Source organism: Lycorma delicatula, chromosome 1, assembly GCF_047948215.1.
Source record: "Lycorma delicatula isolate Av1 chromosome 1, ASM4794821v1, whole genome shotgun sequence".
NCBI lineage: Eukaryota > Metazoa > Arthropoda > Insecta > Hemiptera > Fulgoridae > Lycorma > Lycorma delicatula.
Window position 1 is genome coordinate 321025090 of NC_134455.1, and position 26774 is coordinate 321051863.

The window sequence follows — 26774 nt, forward strand, 5'->3', positions numbered from 1 at the left end:
ACAATCTGTTTTGATATGTGACATGTGCCCCTTCCCATTTAAATAAATGGACGGCGATTTAAAATGGTGGCCATTGTTGAGTTATGCCCCAAAGATGGGCTCTCATATCTAATTTACGTTGGTGTATCAAAATTTTCATTTTCTTTATAACTTCTGAAATAATAGGCTGTACTGCGACTTTTGGACCATTCTGTATATTATGTTACGTTACATGATGACATTTTTTGCAGTTAATTACAAATGTTTACATACATTCCATCCAAAAACAACTATAAAAAATATATACTAAAGCAATGTATTGATACCCATTAACTAATATCACACTGCTTACTAATGAATTTTTTTATTGACTTTGTGGTGAAACTTGAAGTATGAAATGACTTACTTTCAGGTTTTAGATTTTGGAGTTTCATCAGCTTCATCTTCAATAGAGTATCCAGCAGCACTGTCGTGAATGGTTACTATTGTAAAAAGGTTAGCAAATCCCTTAGGTATGTAATCTAATTACATATTCAATCTATGTTTTATTTGTTATCCAGTATTCTTCCAAATTTAGCATGCTTAAAATACATATAAGTATATCTGTATTTGTTGTTTTGAGGTATTAGTTTTCATATATGAGACAACAATTCTTTTGTTGCTTGTTAAAGGCTGCAAGAGTTGCCTACTCTGATAGAAGTGGAAGGTAACAGAGAGTCAACTGCCTCATCATATAATTTTCAACAAAAAATGAACATTATGTAAATGCTACTCTACATAGAGTCTTCCCACAGGAGGTTAATGTACCTACTAGTATAGTAATTCACTTTTATCATGAACAAGAGAAGGTAGTATCTGAGTAAAGTAGATGTATGAATGTACTCCATACAATATGTGTTTCTACAGTAGATTTATTACATGTGTTTGTGTATATATATATATATATATATATATATAAACACACACATGTAATTAAATAATATAATAATAATAATTTTTTATTTACATTAAACTTTTTTAAGTTCATTTTTTTATATTATAATAAAATATAATAATATTTTTTCAACCTCCGCAAAGTACAGAATTAGAGAACATGCATACCTTTCCTTTTTTACGTTCATCAAAACGTTTTCCAGCCCAAGCCCACCTTCAGTGATATATATTTTTTTTATAAATTCTTATTTGTTTACAATTTACACATTGATTTCAGCTTTTTACATTTTATTTTGTAAAAATTGTTTGTTAATAAAACATTTAAAAAATTTCAGAACAAATATCTGTTCAGTCACAAGAATGAAAAAGTATTGCAATAACTATTAATTTATCAATATCTTTTTTTGTGCCATCTTAAATAATTTTAATAAGAATGTCCCCATCAAATTCTGTTTACAGATTTATGAAATTACGTTTATGTCTATATATACAATTTTTTCTAGAATTTCTAATTTTTTATTAGTATTTGCATGTTCAATATTTACTTTTTAGATTATTTTCTAAACTAGTTATATTATGATTATTATTTATTAAACGGTCAGCTACATTTGAGATACCTATTTTTCTACTTTTAAATGATCTAATATGTTCATTAAATCTATCTTTAAAAGACCTATTCATTTTACTAATATATATCTTTTTGCAATTGTTGCATTTTATTTTATAAATACCGGAAGAATCATATTTATTTCTTACTTTTTTATTATTATAATATTTTAAATGTTTTATTATATGGTTATCAGGCCTATAAACAGATTTATATTTTTATTATTATATGCATCAATCAAGTTTTCTATAGTTTTATTTGTGTAGGAATATTTTACATAAATATTTTCACTGTTTCTATTTTTATTTATGGATATTAATGTAGTAATGTTTGTGTTATTGAAAAGTTCTGAACTATATTTTTTATACATATTATCAATTAATGATGTATGATATCCATTTTTATGGCTATATTTTATATTCTATTTATTTCATTACACAATTTCTGTTTATTGTTTATGTATTTTATAGCTCTGTTTATCATGTTTTAGAAAATATTAATTTTTTGGGACCCAGAATGGTTAGAATTTTTGTTTATAATGATTTCATTTGAGGTATGTTTTCTATATACTCCAGTACTTTATTTTATTGTTTATATTTATTTTAATATTTATATCTAAATAATTTATTTTTGTGTTATGTTCCATTTCATATGTAAATTTTAATGTTTTATAGTAAGAATTTAATTTATTTAAAATTATTTCATGTTTGTTATTTATAACTGATTCATATGTAACTAAAATATCATCTATGTATCTGACCCACAATAACATTTTATGTATGTTATTTATGCCATAGGCTATTCTACTTTCATATTCCTGCAGATAAATTTCTGACATTACAGCAGATAAGGGAAATCCCATGAACAAAACATTTTCTTGTGTATAACAGGTTCCATTAAATTCAAAATAATTTTGTTTAAATATATTTCTAATTGTTGTCATAATATTATTTTAATTCTATACTTTGCGGAGGCTGAAAAATGTGTGTATATATATATATATATACACGCGTGCGCCCGTGCGCCCGTGCACACACACACACACACACACATTTGGTGGTATGGCATCTAAGTAACATTTATCTCCATTTATCATCACAAAGTTGTCCTAGTACAGTAACTTCTGAAACTGTAGATTATCTATACAAGCAACACATGGTTACCGCTGACCTATAACATACTGCTTGTTTTATCATTTTGTATTTGGCAATAAGACCAGATTGGTAAGGTGCATATCCAGCACTAATATTGTAATTCAAAAAATGTATTCAACAGCCTACTGTACTGAAGTCTAATCGTGTGCTGTTATGCATAGGTTTTGGTATGCTAACCCTATGCTCTTTGCATAAATAATCACTAGGTTGTTTCAGAAATTACTCTACTAAGACATCACTTGGATGAAAGTGAGAAAAAATGATATCTTGATGCTATCACAATATTCTAGATTACAGATTATAGATTATATACATATTTTAGATTCGCTAGATTACAGGTTTCTAAAATACAAGTTACCTCATATGGCACCTCCAGTAACTGAGCCTTTAATTCAAAATCATTTTTATATCGTAAATTAGTTGCTGGAAGGTACATAATATCTGTCTTATAATCTTTATCCAATCCATGAAAGGTACTCTTAACTGTTTCATCAAAAGGATAAATCCATTTAGCCTTGAAGTGAATTGTATTTACAAGCACAGATTTTGTATCCACGCTGATAGCACCTAAAATAAGTGGTTTTAATAGAGTTTTTAAAAATAATGTAAATTTTTAACTAATTTATAAGGTAGTATTGTAAAATAATGACTATTAAATTTCATCTATTATTATTTTTTACATAGACTAGCAGAAAACTGCAATAATAATTTGGATAATATCAATTAAATATTTATTACAGAAATAACATAATTTTAAATTAAAATAAAATATTGAATAACTTATGTTTTCCATAGATTCAAAAATCAGTGTGAATAATAAAGCCATTTTGAATTTTTGTTTCTATATTCTCTTTTGAATATGATTTCAAAATTAAGTCCTTAAAACATTTATACCAAAATACACCATACAAGTCCAGTAGACTCATTTTGAAGTAAATTTATACCCATACACAGTAGACTCATTCTGATGTAAATTTGAGAAACCAAGGAGAGGTCTCTGAAATTGTTACTATGAATTTAGAAATTCAACAACTTTGTTGAAAACAATCAAAGTTTTTATTTGAAAAGTTTTTCTTTGTGAACTTCTGTACCAAGTATTATGCATTTAAACAATTGTTATGACATTAAAAAAGGGTTATGTTGAACGCTACTTGAAATAAAATGGAGAATCAAGAAAATGTTCAAAAACTGCTTAAAAATCTTTACCTAAAATCTAAACGTAAGTAACTATTTTGATTATTAAGCAATCATCATCTTAGGGAAAAGTCTCTCTCTCTCTCTCTCTCTCTCTCTCTCTCTCTCTCTCTGTGTGTGTGTGTGTATGTGTGTTGTGTGTGTGTGTGTGTGGGTGGGTGTGTGTGTGTGTACTAATAATAAATAAGTAAAATTAAATAAACAAATAGAAAAGGATGAAGAAATAATAATAAATATTAATTGACATATAAACATTAGACAAGACCTATTTATGAAACACTATAAAATTAGTACTTGTAATGGTATTTTTAGAATAAGAGCAAAAAATACAACCAGTGTTGCCACTTTAGGCAAAATGAAAAGTATAAACCTAAGCATCTAAACTACAAAATCCTATTAATATGAGAGAAGAAATTTGTTATAGTTAATGAAGCAGATATTTCACTATTGAACTATACGGAACAGTTATCTGAATGAATTTGAATTAAAATTTATTATAAATCTTGTAAACATTTTCAGTTACAAGAACATTAAGCTGTGGTGATCCTCATCACATAAATCTGTTCACAGGGGATATCTTGTTGACTGGCTTAAGGTTCTTGCTTTCTTTATTTTTATTGAAAGTTTTATCTACCCAACATATAAAAGTCATGATGGGATTGCAGTTTGAATTGAAAGCTTAAATAGATTAGATGTTTTTAGGCTAAATTTACACTTTCTATTGGAACTATCTGCAGCAACAACAGTTGTTTGTATTTATTTTACATTTACTTTTCATTCTTAACCCACCTTTTTTTTAAAATCCAGCTAAATATGCTATTTTGTAGTGTTTTGTAATTTTCTTTTATTATTACTCTGTTTTCATTTATCTAACTACATACATTTTATTATAATTTTCCATAGTGTCTATTGATGATTGATTAACAATTGAAACAGCTATCTATATTTAAGATTTTGAATAATATTTTTTGTAAGTAGTTTTGGAACGTAATGTTTCTTCCAATTTATTTTAATAACATAACTCTTATTTTGCTATTATAATAATTTTTTATTAACCTTTTTAAGTATAACATCATAATTACAATATTACTTATTTATACAATCAATTCTATGGTGATGTTTTTCAAATGGACCACCAACCATCATAGGAGTTTCGTTTAGACTTGTAATTCTGGTCCCATGAGTACTGGCGATATAACAGACCACTCCAGCAGAGCACACATGTACTGGAGCTTGAGCTAAATACAACTGGGTTTGCCCAGGTGCCCAGAGGACATTATGCAAGACTCACTATATAGAGCCATTCACCCATAGGCTCAATAGTTCCCACCTTGGGTTACGGTTGCACTTCGTAAGGTGTTGCAACATCACCAAGTCTATGTGTAAGAAGAAACAGTATAGGATGTTGTTCTGTAGTTGTGTAAGGGTATATGCTGTCATTTGTGTAGTGTACGTGTATAGTGAAAAGAGTTCAGCAGCTCAGGGTATAGTAGGAAGAAAAGCTGCAGAGGTTAGGGCCGTAGGGATGCCATACCCTTAAGTCTTAAAGAGTAAGACTCCCCATCGGGGAAAAGTTAGATGTGAATTTCAACAAAGACTTTATTATTGTCTACAAGAAAATGGGAATTATTTTTAACAAATGATTTAAAAGTTGATAGTTTTATTTTACTGAGGTAAAAATAATGTGTTTCACTTATTATTTCTTAAGGACTCTTATTGTTAAAAACCTCCATAACAAAATTAACCAATGAATGATTAAGCTGTATTTTTGATTAACAGTTATTCATTTATGAATTAATTTTTATTTAATCATTAAGTTTATCTGGTAATTTTTTTCAACATGTTACCAGCAAAGAAGTTGGTAAAATATTATTCGGTTCATATGTTTTAATGATGTAATAATACTGTTTACTGATACATTTTTTCAATGCTGGAGAATCCTAAAAACCATATTTTTAGCAAGATTGGGTGATTTTAGACCTAATGCTTTGGGCCAGTAACACTGTATCCCAACATAATCTAAAAAACACATTTTTAATCATAACTTCAATACCAGTGAACCAAATTACTTGTCACTCAAAGGGCCTTCCAATGACGTGTCACAAGCTACATCATCTCTTTTAAAATAAAAAAGTTTTTAACCCTCAATAATTTAGAAAAACATTTAAGGGTGAAATTTTGTATTGTAATTTAAAAAATAATTTTCACAGTTTTAATCCACAGATTATGATTATTTCAAATGGTTTAATAAATAATATCATGTAATAGTTATTTTTGTTGTACTGAAATTTAAAAAAAGTACTACCCCAAATGGTTATTCGCATCTGCTGAGTGAAGGGATGGGTGGATTTTAATTTTCTTTTCACTGAAATTCATTATTTTTTTCAGGTTGTCAATTAATGTAATTAAATGTTACCATTGCCAATGAAGATTTTTGAGTTGGGAAAGATGTTGTAGAGATGGTGGGTTCCACCCCTTTGAAAATAATTTTAAAAAGGTTCCCCCCAAGAATGGTGTATATACCTGCAAACAAAAATATGATGGGACTAATAGCTGTTGAATAATAGATGTAGTAACTTTTCAAATAATCAAATGGTGTAGTGAAAACAATGAACACTATGATGACCTCAAGTATTCTTAAGAGAAAATACATACATTAGATAAAAACAATACAATTAATGTGGTGAACTGTATGAGCACTTATATCATTGGGGATATATTTTACTGGCTTACATAAATACCAAAGTTGTTGGTGTTCATTAACTCTTAGTAATCAGTATACATCATATTATTAGTGTTGGCAGCTCAGTAAAAACTGACTTCACTTGATGGCTGGTCAACAAACATAGTCTCTATACATGAAAATTTGTATAACTATCAAACTATAATAAAAAATTAACTATAAAAATTAAAAATACAAAGTATAAAATTATTAACTACAAAATTAAAATTAACTGTAAAAATAGATTTATTTTAAAAAAAATTATAATGTTTACCTGCTGGAAACAAATCGTGTACTAAATGGTTGGTTTTATTATCAACAAAGTTATTGATTGTTACTTGTGAATCTTCTGGGTTATGTTTAAAGTCAAGAGATTTTACACTAGCATCAAAATTACTTGTTAGATCATTATGGAAACTGTCAGTTAATGGAAATTCTTTATCAACAAAAATTGCAGTAAACATTTCTACATTTTTATCATTCTGTACCAAGAAAAAATACAATAATTAATAACGGATTTCAAAAAAAGGAAGTCAGAAAATAATAAGTTAAAAAATTTAAAGTCAAAAACTGTTGTTCTTTAGTGACTCAGTCATTGCTTAATTACTGAATGAGGAAAATTGTAAAGAAAACAAAACAGGATGATTATAATTGAGGTCTATGTAAAAAGGGCGTATTCAAAAAAATCATGTTTTGAGAAAACAAGGTGTTAGATTTGTAATGCTTTTAACTCATAAATAACCGAATATCTGGTTTTGAGGCCCAAATGAGAAGTCTTAAATTTACACACCATTTTTTTAATCATATATTGAAATTTACTTATTTTGATAAATTAATATAAAAAATGCTGAAGAAAATTTATTTTCATAAGCCCTTTTTAGAGAAATGATCTTCGGCCATGTTTCTTATATGCCCTTCCTGCATAGATGGCTACTTATATAGTACTCAAAAATGATTAGTTAACACAAAAAATAAGTAAATATAGTATTATTGAAACGTATTTACGTTCAAAAAAAAAAAGCAAATTATCAAATATATATACATATATTTAAAAAAAAAAAAACATAAAACTTGAAATACTTGTTCGAACCAACTAATAGCTTTTGGTTCTAAAAACTTAAATGAACTTCTCATATCAGTCTCTTTCAATGCATTAGTTTGAACAATCTTCCTCAGGTAATTTTTTGGGAATGCCCATGTTGATATCTTTTTTCCTGAAGAATGTAAAAGTCATAAATGTTCCAGTATAAGTTGTCGCTGCTCATTTACTATGTCAAAATGAACACACGTTGTCAGGATTTTTCTTGGATTCAGTTTCCAAAAAGTAATATAAGTTACTGCTGTCATCATCATGGGCAGCGTACATTAAATAATACACCCACATCAGCCGTGCACAAGTATCTGAGTGTTATTCTCTTCACACTTCTCTATCATCTCTTCCTTTATTTTTTTGTAGGCATAATACTTTCTTAAATGCATCTTGTACTGGACTTTACAAGTATCATTTGTGTTATTTAACAATTTCATTTTGCTTTCTGAACAGAAATCGCAAAAATCTGTTTTAGGTAATGACAACCCATATTTTAACTCAATTTTAAAAAACTTATGGTATGTCTTGTAAAAGGTTTTCTAACTCCTGATTAGTTTTTCTTTATAAAATTCTTTAAACATTTGTTACATTTTGTTAACTTTTTGGGATACAGATTTAGATTTTTAAAATGCCTCTTACTTGATTTATTTCTTGAGTAATGGGACTCTCTACAAGGAATAAGTGTTATAATGCTCTTTAACTAGATTCCAAACATTATTATCTATTGAACAAGGTCTATTTTGATGGGTTTCTCTCCAAATGATTCATTATTTTGGATTTTCTGATGGATAATACATAAACTTTTCTCTGAAACTTGATGGACAGCATGTAAAAATTTTTGATGAACAATTTGTTTCTGAACCACTCATTTTCACACTGTCCTTCCAAATATTTTCCCTTTTGCACTTATCACCTACATAAGTGGAAGAAGATTTACACTGCATTAATCCAGCTAGTAGACATCTTGCTGTTTTTTACCACCCTCACAAAAAATTTATTATACAGGCTCTCTTGGTTTTCAACATTTTTTCTTTTACAGCATATTTCTTTGCAACAATCCAAAAGAACTTTAAATGGTTTGCCAGAATCTTTCTTACCAGAATAAGAAATAATATGCTTCACCTGAATATCTTTGTGTTTTGTTGTCATCACATTTTTTCAGGCTGATTTTTATGATTTTTTTTTTTCACTAATACCTACATTATCACTTAAAATATTTTCATCTGATTCACTACTCATTTTTGAAAGAACTAATAAGATCAAAATAAAAGCACACTGAACTCCAATATTACTATTAGTATAACCTCAAAATTACTACCTACCAAGTAAATAGCATATGTCACTGTTTACTTAATTTCAGCAAATAAAAATAAAATGAAATGAAACTTTACAGACAAACAAAGAAAGTCATGGAGAATCTAAAAACATCATCTCCCTAAAAAGAGCGCATACTTTCATACACTCTTTTTACATAGATCCCCTCAATTTTATTAATATTATTACTGAAGCAAATGCAGATGATGATTTTTAATAGTCAGCTCAAGTTTTTAAGACTACATAGACAGTCTTTTAACTGTTTTATTCTTCACCATTACTTCACCTTTCTCTGTAATTGGTGATAAATCAATCAATGCTAGGGAAATCAATGTAGTTGATACATATATATATATATATATATATATATATATATATATAATCTTCTTTTTTATTCTTACAAAATAAAAATGACTGTATTTAGGTTTAATACATAAAAAAACTTAGCAAATACAATACTGATAAAAAGAATAATATAAAGGAAAAATTATCTTTAAAAGAGTAAAACGTTTTGTTAAAAACCTTCTTTTTTTCATTTTCTTAGAATTGAAAAAATATTTATTCTGTTTTATAATATTAGAAAAAAATAAAATTAACAAAAAAGTTGCCATCATTGCTTTCTTTATTCCAGTAAGTTTAAATTTTGTTTTTTTCTTTCATAAAAAAAAAATTGATAAAATAATTTTGCTGAAAAAAGAAATCAATCTTGCAGGATAAACATATTCTTAGAGAATGTAGTAAACAACCTATACTTTTAGTATGTCAAACCTAGATTATGAATTAAGAGATAGTCCACACATTTATGTAAGTAAGTTCATATTATATGAAAAATGAAATAAACAACTTTTTATCAGTAAATACTAGGAGGTTTCTTTCTGTTCAATGAATACTTTTTACATAAAAATAAATGTCTAACAGAAAAAAAATTATTTTACAAATCGACAAGGCAAAGTTTATATTCATGGAGGATGAATTCAGTTGCGGAATAAAAAATAAAAATATTTTTATATTAATTTACTAAATAATTAGACTATATATACTACCTTAATACAGTTCTTAACAATTTTGTCTGCAGTTTCTGTAGAATTATCATCTGTTAACAGGCCAACAACCCTCAATTTCTGAGCTTGACTCAGTTTCACTTTCATCGGAATTAATTTCCACTTCGTCTTCACTACCTGATGTCTCAGCATCGTCCATCCCTATATTTATAATTATGCTTTCAGTGGACTCTTCCATTAATGCATCTGCTTTCCAGTAATAATCCATTATCTCCAAAACTTTTGACACTGATCTTTTTTAGTCTTCTACAGTAATTGATGAAATTGTAAATAATGTAACGTTCTCAGTTCTGAATGACTTGAGGGACATATTCAGGTCTCAAATTTTTTTTTAAAACTAAATTCCAAATAAATTCAGTTGGGTTAAAATCTCAGTGGTAAGATGGCAATTTAAGCACTGTAATTACTTTGTTATTTAGTATGTCATCTAATTCATATTGCGGTTCTGGTTGGTGTAGTTTGATATTTTCTAAAAGTTCTTGGTCGTAGTTAATTTAATTTTTTTGGAGCAATTCTTGAATATCTTTTTTCAATGAATTGGATGACAGGGGTTAAATTTTTGTTTATTATGGTAAGTTGTATCATCTATGACTAAAATACAATTTGTCGATAGTCCTGGGATAACTTGCTTTTCAATATACATCAAAAAATTTTCATTGTTCATTTCTTTATGGTAATCTTCTGTTTTACTCTAGGAATTGTACATTAACAAAGCACTATCTATGAATCCCATGTCTTCATCATCATGAGCCACAATTAAACAGTCACCAGCATTACTATTAATAAAAACACCTGGTACTTCATCATTTTGCCATATTTTTTACAATATAATGTGTGTGCACCCATGTTTCATCTAAGTATACAAGCAGTCTCTTTTGCTCAGAAGTTGCATTTTTTCTGACGCCTAAAAAAAAAATGCCCGTTTCGTGATTATATCAACTCGGCATAAAATCATCCCACCGTTTTTACACTTCCTGAATTGAAAACCTCTAGATTTTATGATTTTCTTTAGTGTTTCCCTACTAGTGGTAAAGTTTAGTTCCTCATAACAAAAACTGTGTAATTTTCATTTAGTACATATTTCCTCATAGAATTCAAAATATTTAAGAAATTCCCTTCTAATAACACATCAGTCGAGAGATCATCTATTTCGTATTTATTATGAGGAATATATATATTTTTTTTCTTTGGCATTTGAATTTGAGAATCACTAGCCAGAGGCTAGTGATAGAAAAACACAAACCTCTGCTTTGTAATTTTCTTGATATCAATTACTGTAGACAAGCTTAAGTATAGCATTCTACAAGCAAGTTCCATCGTTTTCACAAAAGGCACCGATAATCCATTTTTTTTTTGTCTATGAACTTAATAACGTCAAACGCGAGACAACATGCTTGACTATGAAGAGGTTATCCGCATTCACTTGACATCTTAACACGACTACTCTTAAGTAACAACTGTTGCAATTTCAAATGCAAAGAACAGATATAAGAACAGAACACAAATATTTGTGTTTATTAGTAATAGCACATCTACAAATTACGTAATGCTTGTAATTACACTCTTATTTTAACATTTTAACCCATAATTCTATGACTCGCGCGTCTCTGTTCGTCATTACTTAAACCAAAACAATTGATTTAAGAAATTTATACTTTATTTACTTGTATGTACTTTTTCTAATACGATATATTTTCATCATGCTTATGTTTTAAACTACATTGACTAAGAAAACAATTGCTCTTATTACAAAATATAAAATTCATTATTTATAGAAAAATAGCTGTAATTAAGCAGAAGAAAAACTGATGTTTTATTATTAAACACTGAAATTAAAATGACATCAATTAATTCATTAATATGAAATTGATATAAATAAAGCCTAACAAATAATATAATGTTATGTAACACTCTCATGATATGGTCTGGGTCCATACACACAAGACAATAATGTTAAAAAAAGTAATCTAATGTCACGGCAGAATTGCAGTTACTTTACTAGTATCACTGGAATGTGGTTGTATGCAGAAGTAGTACATAAACTCTCCGAATATGCACCTGGCCCTTGTCGACTTATATCTCCAATTTTGCAAACAAAATAGCAGGTAAACATTACAAATTTTATTAAGAGTTCTCGTATATTTTGAAATGACACATCAATATAATTCTATAACATAGGAAAATAGTATTAACTGGTGAGTACTCCTTAATTGAGCCTCTTAAACCTCTTAAAGTTTTGAGCCTAATTAAACCTCCTATTTAGCACATAATGTTTTGTAATTAAGAAGGATTAGGAGAGCTACCTTTAACTGAAAAGCAGACACTTGAGAAAGACGAAAGAAGAGATCAAAGAAAAGGGAAAGGAACTATCTACTCAGAATGAGACCACAAAATGAGAAAACCTCATTACTATATATATATAGTAGCTTACTATATAAGCTACTCCCAAAGAATCCACTTGTGATTCTTTGGGAGTTCCAGATATCCTGAATAATTAATGAAGTTCCAGGATGGGTGAGACATTTGTAACAACTGATTTTGCTTTGGTTACTAAAATATATTCTGCAACATATCTATTTTCTTAAAAATACTGAAAAGCCTTTCGAGAATATAGGTTCACTGTTCAAAACCTATCCCAGAATTCTGTGTTGTATAGATGTGTTCAATTAAACCATAAAACACTTAGAGAAATCACCAGTAGACAATTAATACAGCTATTATAAAGAATGTATTTAAATCTAGTTATAAATAAATAAAACATTTTTTTGTATCATACAAGTTTTTCTAACGTTCCAGCTAAAATATTTTATTACCAAAAGACTATTTCTTATATGAATTTTTTTTTATATAATAAATGTATATTTATAGTTTTTGGCTCTATCTCTGTTGATCCAGGACAATTAAGAATTAGTTACATGTCGAACAATATTATTTTATTTTATGGTAGCTAAATATTACTAAAAATTTGCACTGATTTAAACACATTCATCATGTTTTCTGAATGATTACAATTTTAAAAAAAAAAAAAAAAAAATTAATGATGAATACATACCTTTAATAAATCTGTGAATTCTTTAAATGCTGATTTCATCTTACTTTCATCATCAGGAAGGTGACATACATTTTTTATTTCTGTAAGTGATTGTTCATTGGCTCCTAGTGATATTGCACTGAGAGCATAGTGCAAACTCATAGGGCTGATTAATAAATTATTATCTGTTGGACCAAAGGACTGAAAATTAAAAAATAAAACAATAAACAAGCAAGGCTTATATACTTACTATCTTTAATCATTATGAATTATTTTCATTTGAGTGATATTAATTTTTGAAGAATTAAAAATATGTAGGAGTAACATTTATTTTTATTATATCAGATCATATGAACTTAGGTTAAACACTCATGAAATGTACAAAATAGACACAACATACCCTGTGTGATTTCATAATACCAGTGAAATATCATTGTACTACAAAAAGTCAATGAGATCATTTTGCATTGATTTTCTTTCTTTTTTACTTCTCAATCTTCTGTCTTTTAGAATCAGGAATGTTCAATTCAAATTTTTGTCTCCACTAATTGTTTTTATTTTATGCAGTTTTTTAGTAGTCATTTCCCATCTTCACCATGATCTAATATTCCACATTCCATACTTCTTTTTAAGTTAATTTTTCTGTACATTTCTCGGATGTGTGAAAAAATTCTCAGATGTGGATCTAGTAATCCCACATTAGAGAATCTTTTATTTTTCTAAATTTTGTTTTACATACCAAAATTCTAAGGTACTTCAGTTCTGTTATACTATATTTAGTTTTATTAATTCCACTGTATTGACTAATAATGATTGTTCAACAATCAAAAACCAGGTCTAGTGTTAAATTTTAATTTTTGAAATAGTTATTAAGACTTTTCTCTTTGGAATGATAATATTTGCATATTATTTCCTAATACCATTAAAAATATGACTAATATTAAAAGTAAGACTGATTCTTCAAAATATCTAAAATCACTACCAGAAACAAAATAACAATAAAGTCTACAAATAGTTTTTTTTTTTTTAATTTCAGAGATTATATTCATATATTAAGGTTGTATACCTCCTACTTTTGAGCTCTGGTGGTCAATGCTAAAGTAAATACAGTCTTGCCGTTCATCCATCCAGTACTCTATAATTACAGAACTCCACTGATTCATTTATACAAACAGAACATACGAGTAGTAACTCATTTATCTAAGTGTACATTACTCTTTACTAAACAGTTACAGTCACTGACTGCTAAAACTGAAAGAAAATTTCAAAATTACGAAAAATTAAATAACTGTACAGGCAGTCTAGAGAAATAAACAATCTTGATTGATTTTATAACTGAGGGAATCAAGACTTTTTTTCTTGGGCGCTCAACAAAGTGTCATTATCAGGGCCCAGATACAATAACAATATAGTACCTAAATATATATATATATATACCAGAAATGGCCATTACTGACATCCCAAAAAGATCTTAGAAAGATTTTGAAAAACCCCAAAAGTATCTGTTAACATGTTAAAAAGAATTAAGCATCTGAATAAAAACAAGGCAATTGATCTTTTCTCAGATCCTCTCACAAAAAACTTAACATGCCTGAAAAAGTCAACGGCATAGATGATTTAGACAAACCGCCTATTAGACAGAGTTCTCATTTTTTACATCCCAGACGAGTGTGCTCCTGTACTTTAGAAGCTGGTTTTGAAACTTAAGAAGGAAAAGTTATTTTTTTGCAGAAATAAAACATCTTAAGTAAAATTTTAAAATCAGTGGGATTTAAATAAGAAAAAACACAAACAGATCAGTTCTAATAGAAAAGCGCAACATGTATATTATGATTTCAGTATCTTAAACAAATTCATAAATTTAGGGATGAAGTACATCTATTATGTACATTAATGAAACTTATGTTCACAGTAGCTATACTCTCAGTAAAATATTAAAACAGTAAAAGTTGGTCACATAAAGTAACAGGTTCAAAAGAAATGATAGTCCTGTTCAAAAGAACACGACTTATTACTTCATGTAGGAGGTGAAATGAGTTTTATTCCAGATTAATTCACAATGTAGAAATCAAGCCTATATAGTTTCATTTCACTGAAACAAATTTCTAAAGTTATTCAGAATGTCTGCAAGAAAAACTAATACCCAGTTTGCTAAACAAAAATGTATTAGTAGTAAACACAAATTCACTATCACAATGTTCAGATAAATAAATCATCAATTTCACTTTCTAAAACAGTATATCACATTTTTTCCAGACAAAAACTGTACAACAAACCACACCACATTCGGACATTTTTTTGTTACTAATTTTTTTTTTTTGGTTTTCATATTGTTTGTGTAAATATAAAGTAATTGTTGTCATCCATTATTCTCTATAAGTCAACTATTAATTTATTTATCTTTTGTTATTTTTAGATAATTAATTTGCAAATTCCTTACAAACTTCAGTAATTTCTGTTTATATTTAACTAAACTTTAGTAATAATAAAAAAAATTATGCATTCACAAAGTAATAAAAAATAAAAGTAACAAAGACTAGAACTAAAAAGAACTAAAAAGTAAAAGTAACAAAGTACAACATACCTATTATATAGTAAAAAATCACTTTGACTACATTGAAATGTCTAGTGTTGATGTGACAAGATTGCAATGTTCAAAATTCACTGACATGCAGGCATATTTTAACATTATAAGTAAGGCATAAGTTAACATTGTTTGTCTGAATTAAAAGTAAAAAAAAAATATTTTTTGGTTGAAATTCTATAGAATCATAAAATCAAAAAATGTTGCCAAAATTAAATAATAATTTTTTTTAACTATAGAGTGAATAAAAGTTAGTTTTCCCAACTAATAATAAAAAGATATTCAATTTATTTTCCTTATGCATTCATGGCAGCATTAAATCACTGAATTCCACATATTTTTTAGTAAGTTTGTTCTAGTTTATAAGATCAACTGAGATTTCAACTTACAGCTTGAGGCAGTTCAGGTCATTTGATTTGAGAAAAATATCACAACTTTAATGATTTTCCATTATGAAAAACTGCAATTCAGTAAATCACATGAAAGTGGTGGCCATTTTGTTCTTCCTTTACATCCTAGATTTTTTCAGGAAAATTTTGATTGAGGTTAGTTTCTAACTTAAAGAACATAGCGAGAAGGTGCTCTATATTACTGTGAAACAAATTACAAAGGGTTATTTAATAGCTCTGGAATAACACCTCATATCATTTCAAGATATGAATTGCCTGTTACACTTCTGTTGAAAAGCTAGTCCCAACACTCCTTTGTTTTTTGACCCAAAACAAAACTTAAACTCCAAATCCAGAGGTCCTCCATAGTTAAGCAAGAATTTTCATCAGAGCAATAAGTATAGTTAGGCCTAGATGGTTTACTAGGCCATTCAATTTAAAGTATACTTAATCAGACCATACAATGGAAATAGAGAAATGAGGAGATCTGCTTCACAATAACTAATACATTTCTCATAAAATTCCACCCCTCTATAGAATCATCTTCACAAAGTGCATGAGAATGCACTTTTCGATATTAATATTAATGCACCTCATCTTCATCAATAACATCAATTTCTTTAGTATCTTTTGAAAATTTGTTTAGTTCCAGCCTAAGAAGCTTCTCTGATGTTTGTGGGTCTTTTACTTTTCCACAAGTAATTTGTTTACTAAAATGAAACTTCTTTCAAACCTACCTGATTAAGAGCACCTCTAATACTTTCATAATTTAAAATTTAGATTACATTCAAAATCAAGCTAATACAAATGATGATAGGCAGTAGTGAAAAATTAAGAAATCTTAATGGAATTCATTGACATCAATAATATTCTACTGCATCTTTATTCTTATACAATATTCTTGCAACATTATTCAATCTATCCACCTCAATTCAGAAAAATTGAAATAATGCAATATTCAAATCATATTTTAATAAAACTGTTCTATTTTATTAGAGAGTGATATTATTTAGGAGGTAAAAACTAAAAAGTGTCATAAAGTCTGTAACCTCTTGGAACCACGATCTCCTGGCAATAACTTTAAAATGTTTGGATATTCAAACAATTCTTTTTTAAGAAAACATATTTTGTTATTTTAGTTAAAATTATAATACAGGTAAACAGTTCATGAATGTGAGTTGTCTGAATATAATATTCTTACTTACTTTTATTAGGTTATCAGAGAATGGTCCATTTGATTGTTTAAAAATGTCATACTTGTTTTGTAGGTTAATTTCTTGGATATCATTACCACAACAAACTTGTAATTGAATACTGAAAGCTAGTACAATAACTGAAAAAAAAAAAAATTAATTAAAAAAGATTGGTACACTTATTCTAAGCTTAAGTGGATAGGTTTACTTATACAAAACACTTGCACTTATAAGAAGAGAAAAACACACTCCATCATTCTGGAGAGAATTTTCAAGCTGAAACTTACTTCAATCTAATAAAAAAATACTTAAACATATTTAATCATTTTTAAGAGATAATTTGGGCACTAATTTATATAATAATACAAAGTCCATTTTAAAACTTAACAATTGAGTTTGACAGGTTTTATTTAACAGAGATTTGGTTTTCAGTTTTTTAGTTTAGCTCTCCTAAATATGAGTGACTCTTAAATAAAAATTAGTTTAAAATCTAGAGAAAGGAAGCCTTATTTATAAAAATCAACATTTGCAAATCATCTCATAGAAACTAGTTACGTACAAAGGTGTTAAACACAATTTGCAGATTTTATACATAGCACCTAAAAGTCATTTACTTAGCTTACTTTAACAATATTGAAGTTATAAGACTAGTGAATTTAAACAAAAAATATAATAATTAATTTTAATAATGAATTCTGTATTAAATAAACAAATACAACCATAATGAAATATAATCTTTCCTATAAATTTGCAATATATTTAGAAAAATTCTTATTTAATTGTAATTATACTTAATAAAAATAATAACAGTTTTATTAATATTACTTAAGAACTTAATATTACTATTAATATTCTTAAGAACTTTGATATGACAAATAATTATAAATATTTGTTATCAAGCAAATTCTTAATTATAACAATTTTTTTTTTGGTTTTTTTTATAATATTTATAAAAATTACAATTTTGGTGAATCTTTAGCTGGTGCCTGAATCAAAATATAATTCAAAAGTAGGTTTAAATATATGAATAGAGCTAATTTACAAAAAAAAAAAAAACACCCAAATTGTTAAGTTTACAGAGGTAACAGACAAATGACTGAAAACTCAATACAAAGATTAAAGATTCTAACCCTAATATTATTGATAATGTTATGGTGAAACTAAAATTTTGTAAAATATATATATTAAAAACCACTTTTTCTTGAGATTAATTTAAGTATAAATAAATAGAAATGTAATTTGTGTAGAAGTATAAACATGGAAACAGAGTAAATTACAGAATAATCTAAAAAAATCATTGAAAATAAATGGTATGTAACTGAAAGGGAAAATTTAAAACTCCTGTATTCAAATAAATTTGTATTTTAACATGAATGTTTTTAAAATTTTCTGTTTATTCTATTTTATATTTTTAAATAAAACCAAAAATTTTCCATTGCTCACCGTAATATGGCTGGTATAATACATATAACTTCTTGAATTTTTAATTTTAGTTCCACAATGTTTGCCATCGCTTGATATACACCTTGCTCTTCAGCAACCTCATCAATAAAATTCGCATACAGACAAATTAGGAGATTTAGCCGTCCAAGCAATATACCCATTTTTAGATATATGGTTCGGAAAAAGTTCTGTTAAAGTAACAATACACATATGACCAGCATGACTTGTAGCTGGGACTAGGTAATTTCAAAAATTAACTAATTCTTGCCCCAAAATTGTTGTAACCATGCTTGTATAACACACCAACGGATTTTTTAAGACACTTGCACCTTGAAAAAAGAATACAATGGTTTTACATTTAATTGAAGTGGATGTTCAGTGCTCCATTTATGCATCCATTCAGGTAAAAATGAGCTTCATCTGACATATACATATGTTGGATTAAGTTTTCAACACCATACAAACGCTACAACATTCTTGAAAAATTCATGCAAGCAACCAAATTAGCATCTTTTAATTCTTGAACAATTTGAATTTATGGGGGGGGGTTGATAATTTAAGTCCTTATATAAAATTTGACAGATTGATGGTTGTATGATGTTCAGTGCTAATGCATGTTTAATTGCAAAATGTTTTGGATTGGGTGTTGTGGCAATTCAAACTCTATTAATGTTCTCTAGCCTTTTAACACTTTTTGTTACTCCTTTATATTATAAATTTAATGTAGACCCAGTTTCCTCAAACCTTTTAACTCAAAAATTAAATGCATTAACAGACAGTACCCACTTATGACGCAAAATATTGAACTGATTGCAATATAACCTTAATAATCTTAATAATTAATCAATAATCTTAGTCCCACAGTCAACAATTTGTAAAATAATTTAATGCAGAAAGCATGTTGTGCCCCTGACAACTGTTCCATGACTAAGTAAATTGCATTAAATGACTGACAATACTTTACCAAGTTCAACACCTTCACCAAACATCAAATAAATAACCAAGTTTTTAAATCTAAGGATAGAAGAAAATCTCATTTCTATAACTATCATTCAATTATCTTAATTTATTTCTTTTAATTATCTTAATTTCTTTTAATTTTCAGAAAATTAAAAGAAATTACATTTGCTATCTTTTTTGATACTGTGGTTTTCATTTTGGTAAGCGCACAGAGGGATAGTAATCTATTTAGAACGCAGGATAAAGGAGAAAAATCATGTTTTCTAGATCTTGCAAAAACATTTGTTTCTTTTATAAAAGTTGAAAGGTTTCTTTTATAAAATTTCTATGATTCTGATACTGGTGATATTTAAATGTTTTACTTGTTTTTATTGATTATGAAATAGACAAAAACAAATAAAAATATCGTATTAGCAACTTGATCAATATAAGTTGTAGTCTATTACATTAAGGCCGATATTAATTAACATTCTTATAAATGATTTATGTAATTGTAACAATAATGGTAAACAAACAGAGATAATATATTTTGCAGAGGATATATTATTATGTTTTTCAAATAAAAGTGGAATAAATATTAATGAATAATGCTGAAAAATTTATTTGTAGTTGAATTATTCCTTGTTATTAATCAATTAACACAATTTTAATGAAACCAATTACATTACTTGTTTTTATATAAGGATGATAAGGTTGTTGATTTACAGTTACATAAAGAAAGTTGTTCTTGTAAAGTTTGCAATTTTAATAATATTAAAAAAAAAAATACAAACTGCAAGAAATTTGAGAATATATGGTGATCAGTACCTCAAATAAGCATACCACATATATTGTGAAGTACTCTTACTCATTGATATACTACTATAGAATGAGAAAGTATCTTTTCTTCATTTCACAATAAATTAAATATTTTGTACTGTTTGCAAATAACTTAGAATGGTAGCATAGGATAAAAAGGTATTGTAACTTCAGTCTTAGTTTCCTTAACTAAATTGTAAAAGATCTTGAGACATTTTAAAAACTAATACACAATTTTGGAAGCTTCTTGTTTGCCAGTTTGGTAAAGATGTATTAGTGAAATTGACATTTTCCAGTACAGAAAAAATAAAATTATCTCTGTTTGATTATGATTATAGTACAATAACTATGGAAAATGTGTAAAAAATTGGTAACAAATGAAATTAAAAGGAACTCCTTTGGAAAATAAAGACATTTTGTTTTTTTAACACAATACTATTATTTACTCACAAAATTTCTATAAAACTAAACTGGGAATTTAAAAATTCAAGTTGAAACAGTTTATATTGAACTAAGCTTAGATTCCTTAATCTAAACCCACAATCATCCTTGTGTTATTGTTAACTTAATTTCTTCATATTGTAGTTGATGTTTTTCTAGAAATTTTGAAAGCTTATGCAATTTAAACAAAAAAAAAAATATTATCTATTTTATTTTTATAACTGTAATGGTTTTAAACCACAAAATTTTGAATTAATAGTATAATATTAATTGTTGAATATGTGTTATATGCATTTTTTTTATTTCATTGTTAACTTACTGCATGAATTATATTGTATTTAGTATTTCTATTTTATACTTAGATGTAATGTAGTACAGAAAAAATAAATTACTACTGATAAAATTGTAATTAATCATTCTTCATGAATCATCTCCAAGTAGTCAATGAAAAACGAATATGTAAATTTTCATGATACGCCCACATGACTTCTTTGATTTCCATGATGTATCTTTTTGAAATTAATTTGACCATGCTAAACATAGAAACTGCTTACAACTTTCTGATTGTATTTATTTATTTATTACTTCAATTCATTTCAGGAATAATAAACTAACAGAAAACAGCTACCAAAATCTCACAAATTAAAACCTTCAAAATATTTGTCATAATAAATGAAATTAAGCTTAAATTTCACAGCCAGCCTCTGGCTAATGAAAAGTGGCAAATTACTTTCCACCTCGCACACAAAATGAAAATTCATCTTAAGACAGAAAACTATGTGTCTGGTTAGTGAATTGTGTAAATTGCACATTCATCAGAAAACAACACTCTTAGTCAGGATAATGAATTTTGAAATCAGGCCAATATAACACAGCAGGCTACAGCAGCTATTTGACTTCTAAATTCGATAGTTAATTCACAAAGGCTGGTGGAAATGGTGTCAAATTAAATTTTTTTTTAGTAAGATCATATTCCGTTGATAACGGTATTCTATGTTAGGCCACTAGTTTACGAGTAGATTTAATTCGCGACTATTCAATCAAATTGGGGGTGGTAATGCATGTTTGACCGAATCAAACATTTGCATTTTTCTCCCAATCAAGCGTTCTTGTTTTATGAGGCAGGTATTTTTTAAAGTATTCTCGAAATGCAGCACTCATTTGTGCCATTATTAACCCCGACAGTAGTTGTACGTACACCCAAATGTATGTCACCAATCGCTCCCCAACACTGAAAGTACGTCCGCTCATATCACCCATGGCTCTACAATTGAAACAAAAAAGCGAGTGGATATTTTGCCTGACTTTGAGAGCAGAGATACCAACTGCGATAAAAAATTGTTTCTTAGGAACCGAATATCTCGCAACGAACGCAAGGATAGTGGGAGTTTATTATCTCCCTACTAATCGCAGAACCTGGACAAATGTCCCTTGCTGCTGTGTCTTTCTTTTATCGGGCGGGTCATTATTTATTTAGTGGCGGTTATAGATCTTATGTGTTTTATTTATGGATGGATTTGTTATTTGCGTTCCGGCCCTTTATATCAATGAGAAATAACTAACTGGGGCTGGTCGTGGGAGAGTAGGCGTATATGAGCTTCGTACTTCCGGCATGATTCCCCTTTAGTCCGTCCTCTGAAGTCCTTTTGCTGCTAGCGTCTTTCGGCCTAACAGGAATTTGGCTTCTGGAGGAACCCTAGTGTTTGGAGAAACATGCGCTCCCCTTTACGGAGGGAGACGCATGTGCTGGCTCCAAAACAGTAGAACATGTTAATTGCAAGCAGGGGGTACTGGATTTCTCGGACGTAATATATAAGCACATCGAATTTTATTGATGAATTTTAATTAATTTTACTGTATTGGTGATTAAAATGGATGATTATACATTTTATAGGTTGATCAGTGAATAACTTTCACAGTTTTGTTTATGTATTACAATGTAAATAATGGACTGTATAATAAAATCCAGTATTTTTAACACAAAATCAATTGGTAAGTCATCAAGACGCAATTTAAAAATTGTTAATAAAAATTTCTATAATAAAAACATATTATTTCTACTCAAACAAATGCTTTTGTACTGTAATAGTCACTCAGTAAAAAATATAGTTTTATTTTGCATTACGAGCCAAAATAAAATAAGCTTGCATTATCGTATTACCTTACGTTTCTATAGTATAATATTTCTAATAGTGTGTATAATGTAATGATAATTGTCTGCATGCTGTAATTTAGACCATATGCGTTTACTTAGACCAGTGCTTTAGCAATCCAGTTAACCTTGTGTGTTCAGAACATTAAGCATTCAAGTTACAGTTCAGGTAGTTGTAAACTACCGAAGTTACCTAACAAGAAAAGTGTATTTCTGAGTTAATACTTAATAATTAAATTAGGTTTAATTTAATATAAGAGGCACTTATTATTAGGACGTATGAATTGATTACGATCTGACAAACTACATTTATGCTGTAACTAATTTTTATTTTCTAACGAATCTCAGTTTATTTTTTATGAAATAAACCATTCACTATATTATTTACTTCAATAATTTATTAATTATAAATTAATTATAATAATTAATTAATTGATTAATTAATTAATTTTTAATGTTAATTAATTAATTAATTTAATTTTTTTTTTTTCATTCACTATATTATTTACTTCAATCCAATGCTGATAGATGATAAGAAAAATGTCAGTAAACCCCCCAAAAAATATCTTAACTTTAAAAGTGTAGGTTATTAGATCTAAAATAATACAATCTAAAACAACTGACTTGCTTGCAGTAAATGAAATCTAATTCACTTACAAAAAAAATTCAACTTTCAAAGCATATATCTGCAGAATTTATTTTTCAATTTTACCATATTTTTCTTTAAAAGTGTTGTTCGCACATTTACAATAAAAAATGACTGAATACACCTTGCTGTTCACGGTTTCCAGGAGGGAGTGCTGGTTCATTGGAGGACGTGAAAAAAGAAGTAAATAGTTAAATGTTTTTATCGTTCGGTAATGAAAATGTGGCTTAGTGAAAATAAATACTACATTTTAAGTGAATAACCTTTTGTTAAAACTGAAAAGTAGATACTTTTCCGTTTAACTATTTGCGTGCAGCACTTCAGTATTTATGCGTAGGGCCTTATATTACTATTGTTTATTACAGTAATTAAATGTTTCATTACTGATCAAACTTCAAGTAAACTATAAGTTTACTTTTGTTTTTAACATGTTCATCCTCGTGTATGAATGCAACATTCACTTTTTTTTAAACTAATCCAGTAGTAGTCATAACAGGTTTTTATAATAAAACAGTATGATTTACTAATCAGGGTTATAAAAAATAAAAAGAATGCGATTCTTACACGCACGCATTTTTTTTGTTTATTTAGATTAGTGAGTTCTCTTTGTCTTTGATTAGTCGTTTACTTTGTCCAGTATTTCTTTAATCACTTAGACGATTCGTCTTTCGTGAAAAGAAAGACGAATCACCTACATTGGAATACGAATTAGAAAAGATGAGATAATACAGTTCAACTGTCCGAACGATGTTTTCTCCATCGTACCGAGTCAATTGCGGAAATGTTTTTCAAATCGACGTCTATTGTGTGGGAAACGTTTTCCCACCGTTGTAAGGCCCACATTCCTCAAATGAATGTGGGCCTTCTCCCTTTATCCATCCCGTTGATTACACATCAAATACCAATTTACTTACATTCTTATAATATCCTAAATGACGTCGTTTAGTGGAATGTATGCGTCACTGTACCGCGTTCAGAGTTATGTCCAGTAAACGTTCGATATAGTTTTCTATCTGGACGCTAAATCTTCTGTTATTTCACTCTGTTCTTTCTGTCTTTTTTCTCTTTTTACTCCGGTCTTTGCTTTCCATCTTTCTTCTTCGGTTTGTATCTTTGTAGTGATTTTTTCCTGTTTAGGCTCCGGGAATCACCGTTATGTATTACTTCAGAGAATGATATATATAAGTGTAAGTGAAATGTAGTCTTGTACAGTCTCAGGTCGACCATTTCTGAGATGAGTGGTTAATTGAAACCAAACCACCAAAGATCGTATACGGACTTGAATACTAGATCACGATCTAGCATTCAAATCTTTATAAAAGTAACTACCTTTACTAGGATTTGAACTTGGAACTCTCGACCTTAAAATCAGCTGATTTGCGAAGACGCGTTTACCACTAGACCAACCCGGTGGGTTTGTAGTTTGTAACATAATTACACTGCAGGGAGTGTATTTTTTATTCTAGAAGAAAAGAATTAAATTTTTCCACAGAACTTTGAAGTCGATTATTGTTGACATAATAATTCAGCGGAACGCTTTTCGTAGTATTTTTCATATTTAGAATTTTAAACGACATACATATTCATTAAGGGAAAATAGTTTTTTTAATAATTATAATTTTAGGTGTTTGCATTTGCATTATTAATCCATTATAAATCGAATACATCTAAACCGTATTTTTATGGGAATCTTTTTCGTTTTGTAATTACATTATACTTTACGTATATATGTATAAATAAGTACAATAACCAGCATTTACTAGTAATAAGCCCCTATAAGTCAGCACTTCCGCAAGAAAATCGTGGACAGTAAGTTGTGTTCAGTTATATATTATTGTAAAATGCATGTACTGGACTTCATTTCTAAAAAAAATACATGGTTAAAAAATGGAAAAGCAAATTGATCAGAAGTATTGCTTTGAAAGTTGTAAATAACAAACTTATATTTTATTTAATACAAGTAAACTGTTTCTACGATGAATGAGTTTAAGTGTATGAAATAATGATGTAATGATGATTAAATAATGTAATAATTATATATGTATTAGATGGATGAGAACCATCCATCCTACAATGTAAAGTTTACAATTAAAGAAAATCCTCAATTACAAGGTTCAGGAAACTATGAACAAAGTTAGGATTCCTACACGGGTCACTAATATCTAGTAATGGATAATTTGGATAAAAAGCCTGATGAACTAATTTAAAATTTTCACTCTATTTCTAAATTTATGAGATATTACTTTCAAAAGTTTTTATAGAAGCTGCTTCTAATGTTTTTATATGCAGCTGCTTCTAATTATGCTGTAGATGTTAAATAGTGTCTGTTTCATTACAATTTGGAAGTTCATTTGGTTACTAATCAATTAAAAAAGTACTTTTTAATTATATTTTCACAATACTTCAGGAGGCTATACAAGATAGGTAATTCAACCATATGGGATATTATTCCTTCTGCACATCAGATCCTGTATTAATAGTTATTATAGCTGATCCAAAGCCTCACTTATCTTTTCAAAAATAATTCACTGAGTTCCAGTGTAAAGACTTTACTGTCTTTAAAGAATAAGTGATCTGGTAGAGATCATATTGAGGAAGAGTTGATTCATAAATCTACTTTTTAAGAATGGAAAAGTGCTGTCTTGTGTTAGGTTGTTTATCTTACCTCTTTGGTGTGATATTTAATTCATGGGTACCTTTAATCATCCCTTGATTTCCATTAGTCCAATAGAACTGAATCAACATCTTATTAATATATAAAAATCTGGGCAGGGAATATTCAGAATTTGTTATTTAAATTATACGGTATTCCTTAGTTAGAACTCATTTATAAAATTTACAAAAACAATATAACTGAATGTAAACTTCAAAGAAATAAATACCACCATGAAAGTACAAAAAATGTTAATACTCCACAGCTTCATTATCCACAACCATGTTAAAAAAGTAATACACATTTTTAAAAAGCACATTATATAAATTTATTGAGCCAAACAATACCATGTTTTCTAAAATTTAATTCCCACCGATAAAATTTTTACCTATAAAATTTAAATGTATTTTGGGAGTTCTGAATTTTATTT

General features: G+C 28.0%; 1 protein-coding gene across 4 annotated transcripts in view; it reads right to left on the minus strand.

Annotated features, from left to right (window-relative positions):
- The window catches only part of LOC142334185 (serine protease inhibitor-like), a 267470-nt gene that overhangs the window by 212718 nt on the left and 27978 nt on the right, over positions 1–26774 (minus strand). For 3 of the 4 annotated variants that reach the window (XM_075382002.1, XM_075381998.1, XM_075381999.1), the window contains exons 2-5: positions 17264–17391; positions 13107–13286; positions 6864–7071; positions 3032–3240 (exon numbers count right to left, since the gene is read on the minus strand). In XM_075382002.1, coding sequence (XP_075238117.1) covers positions 3032–3240; positions 6864–7071; positions 13107–13247 — 558 coding nt within the window. In that variant the 5' untranslated portion in view covers positions 13248–13286; positions 17264–17391. Of the gene's footprint in view, positions 1–3031; positions 3241–6863; positions 7072–13106; positions 13287–17263; positions 17392–18694; positions 19024–26774 lie in introns of all 4 variants that reach the window. The other variant, XM_075382000.1, reaches the window with a different exon arrangement.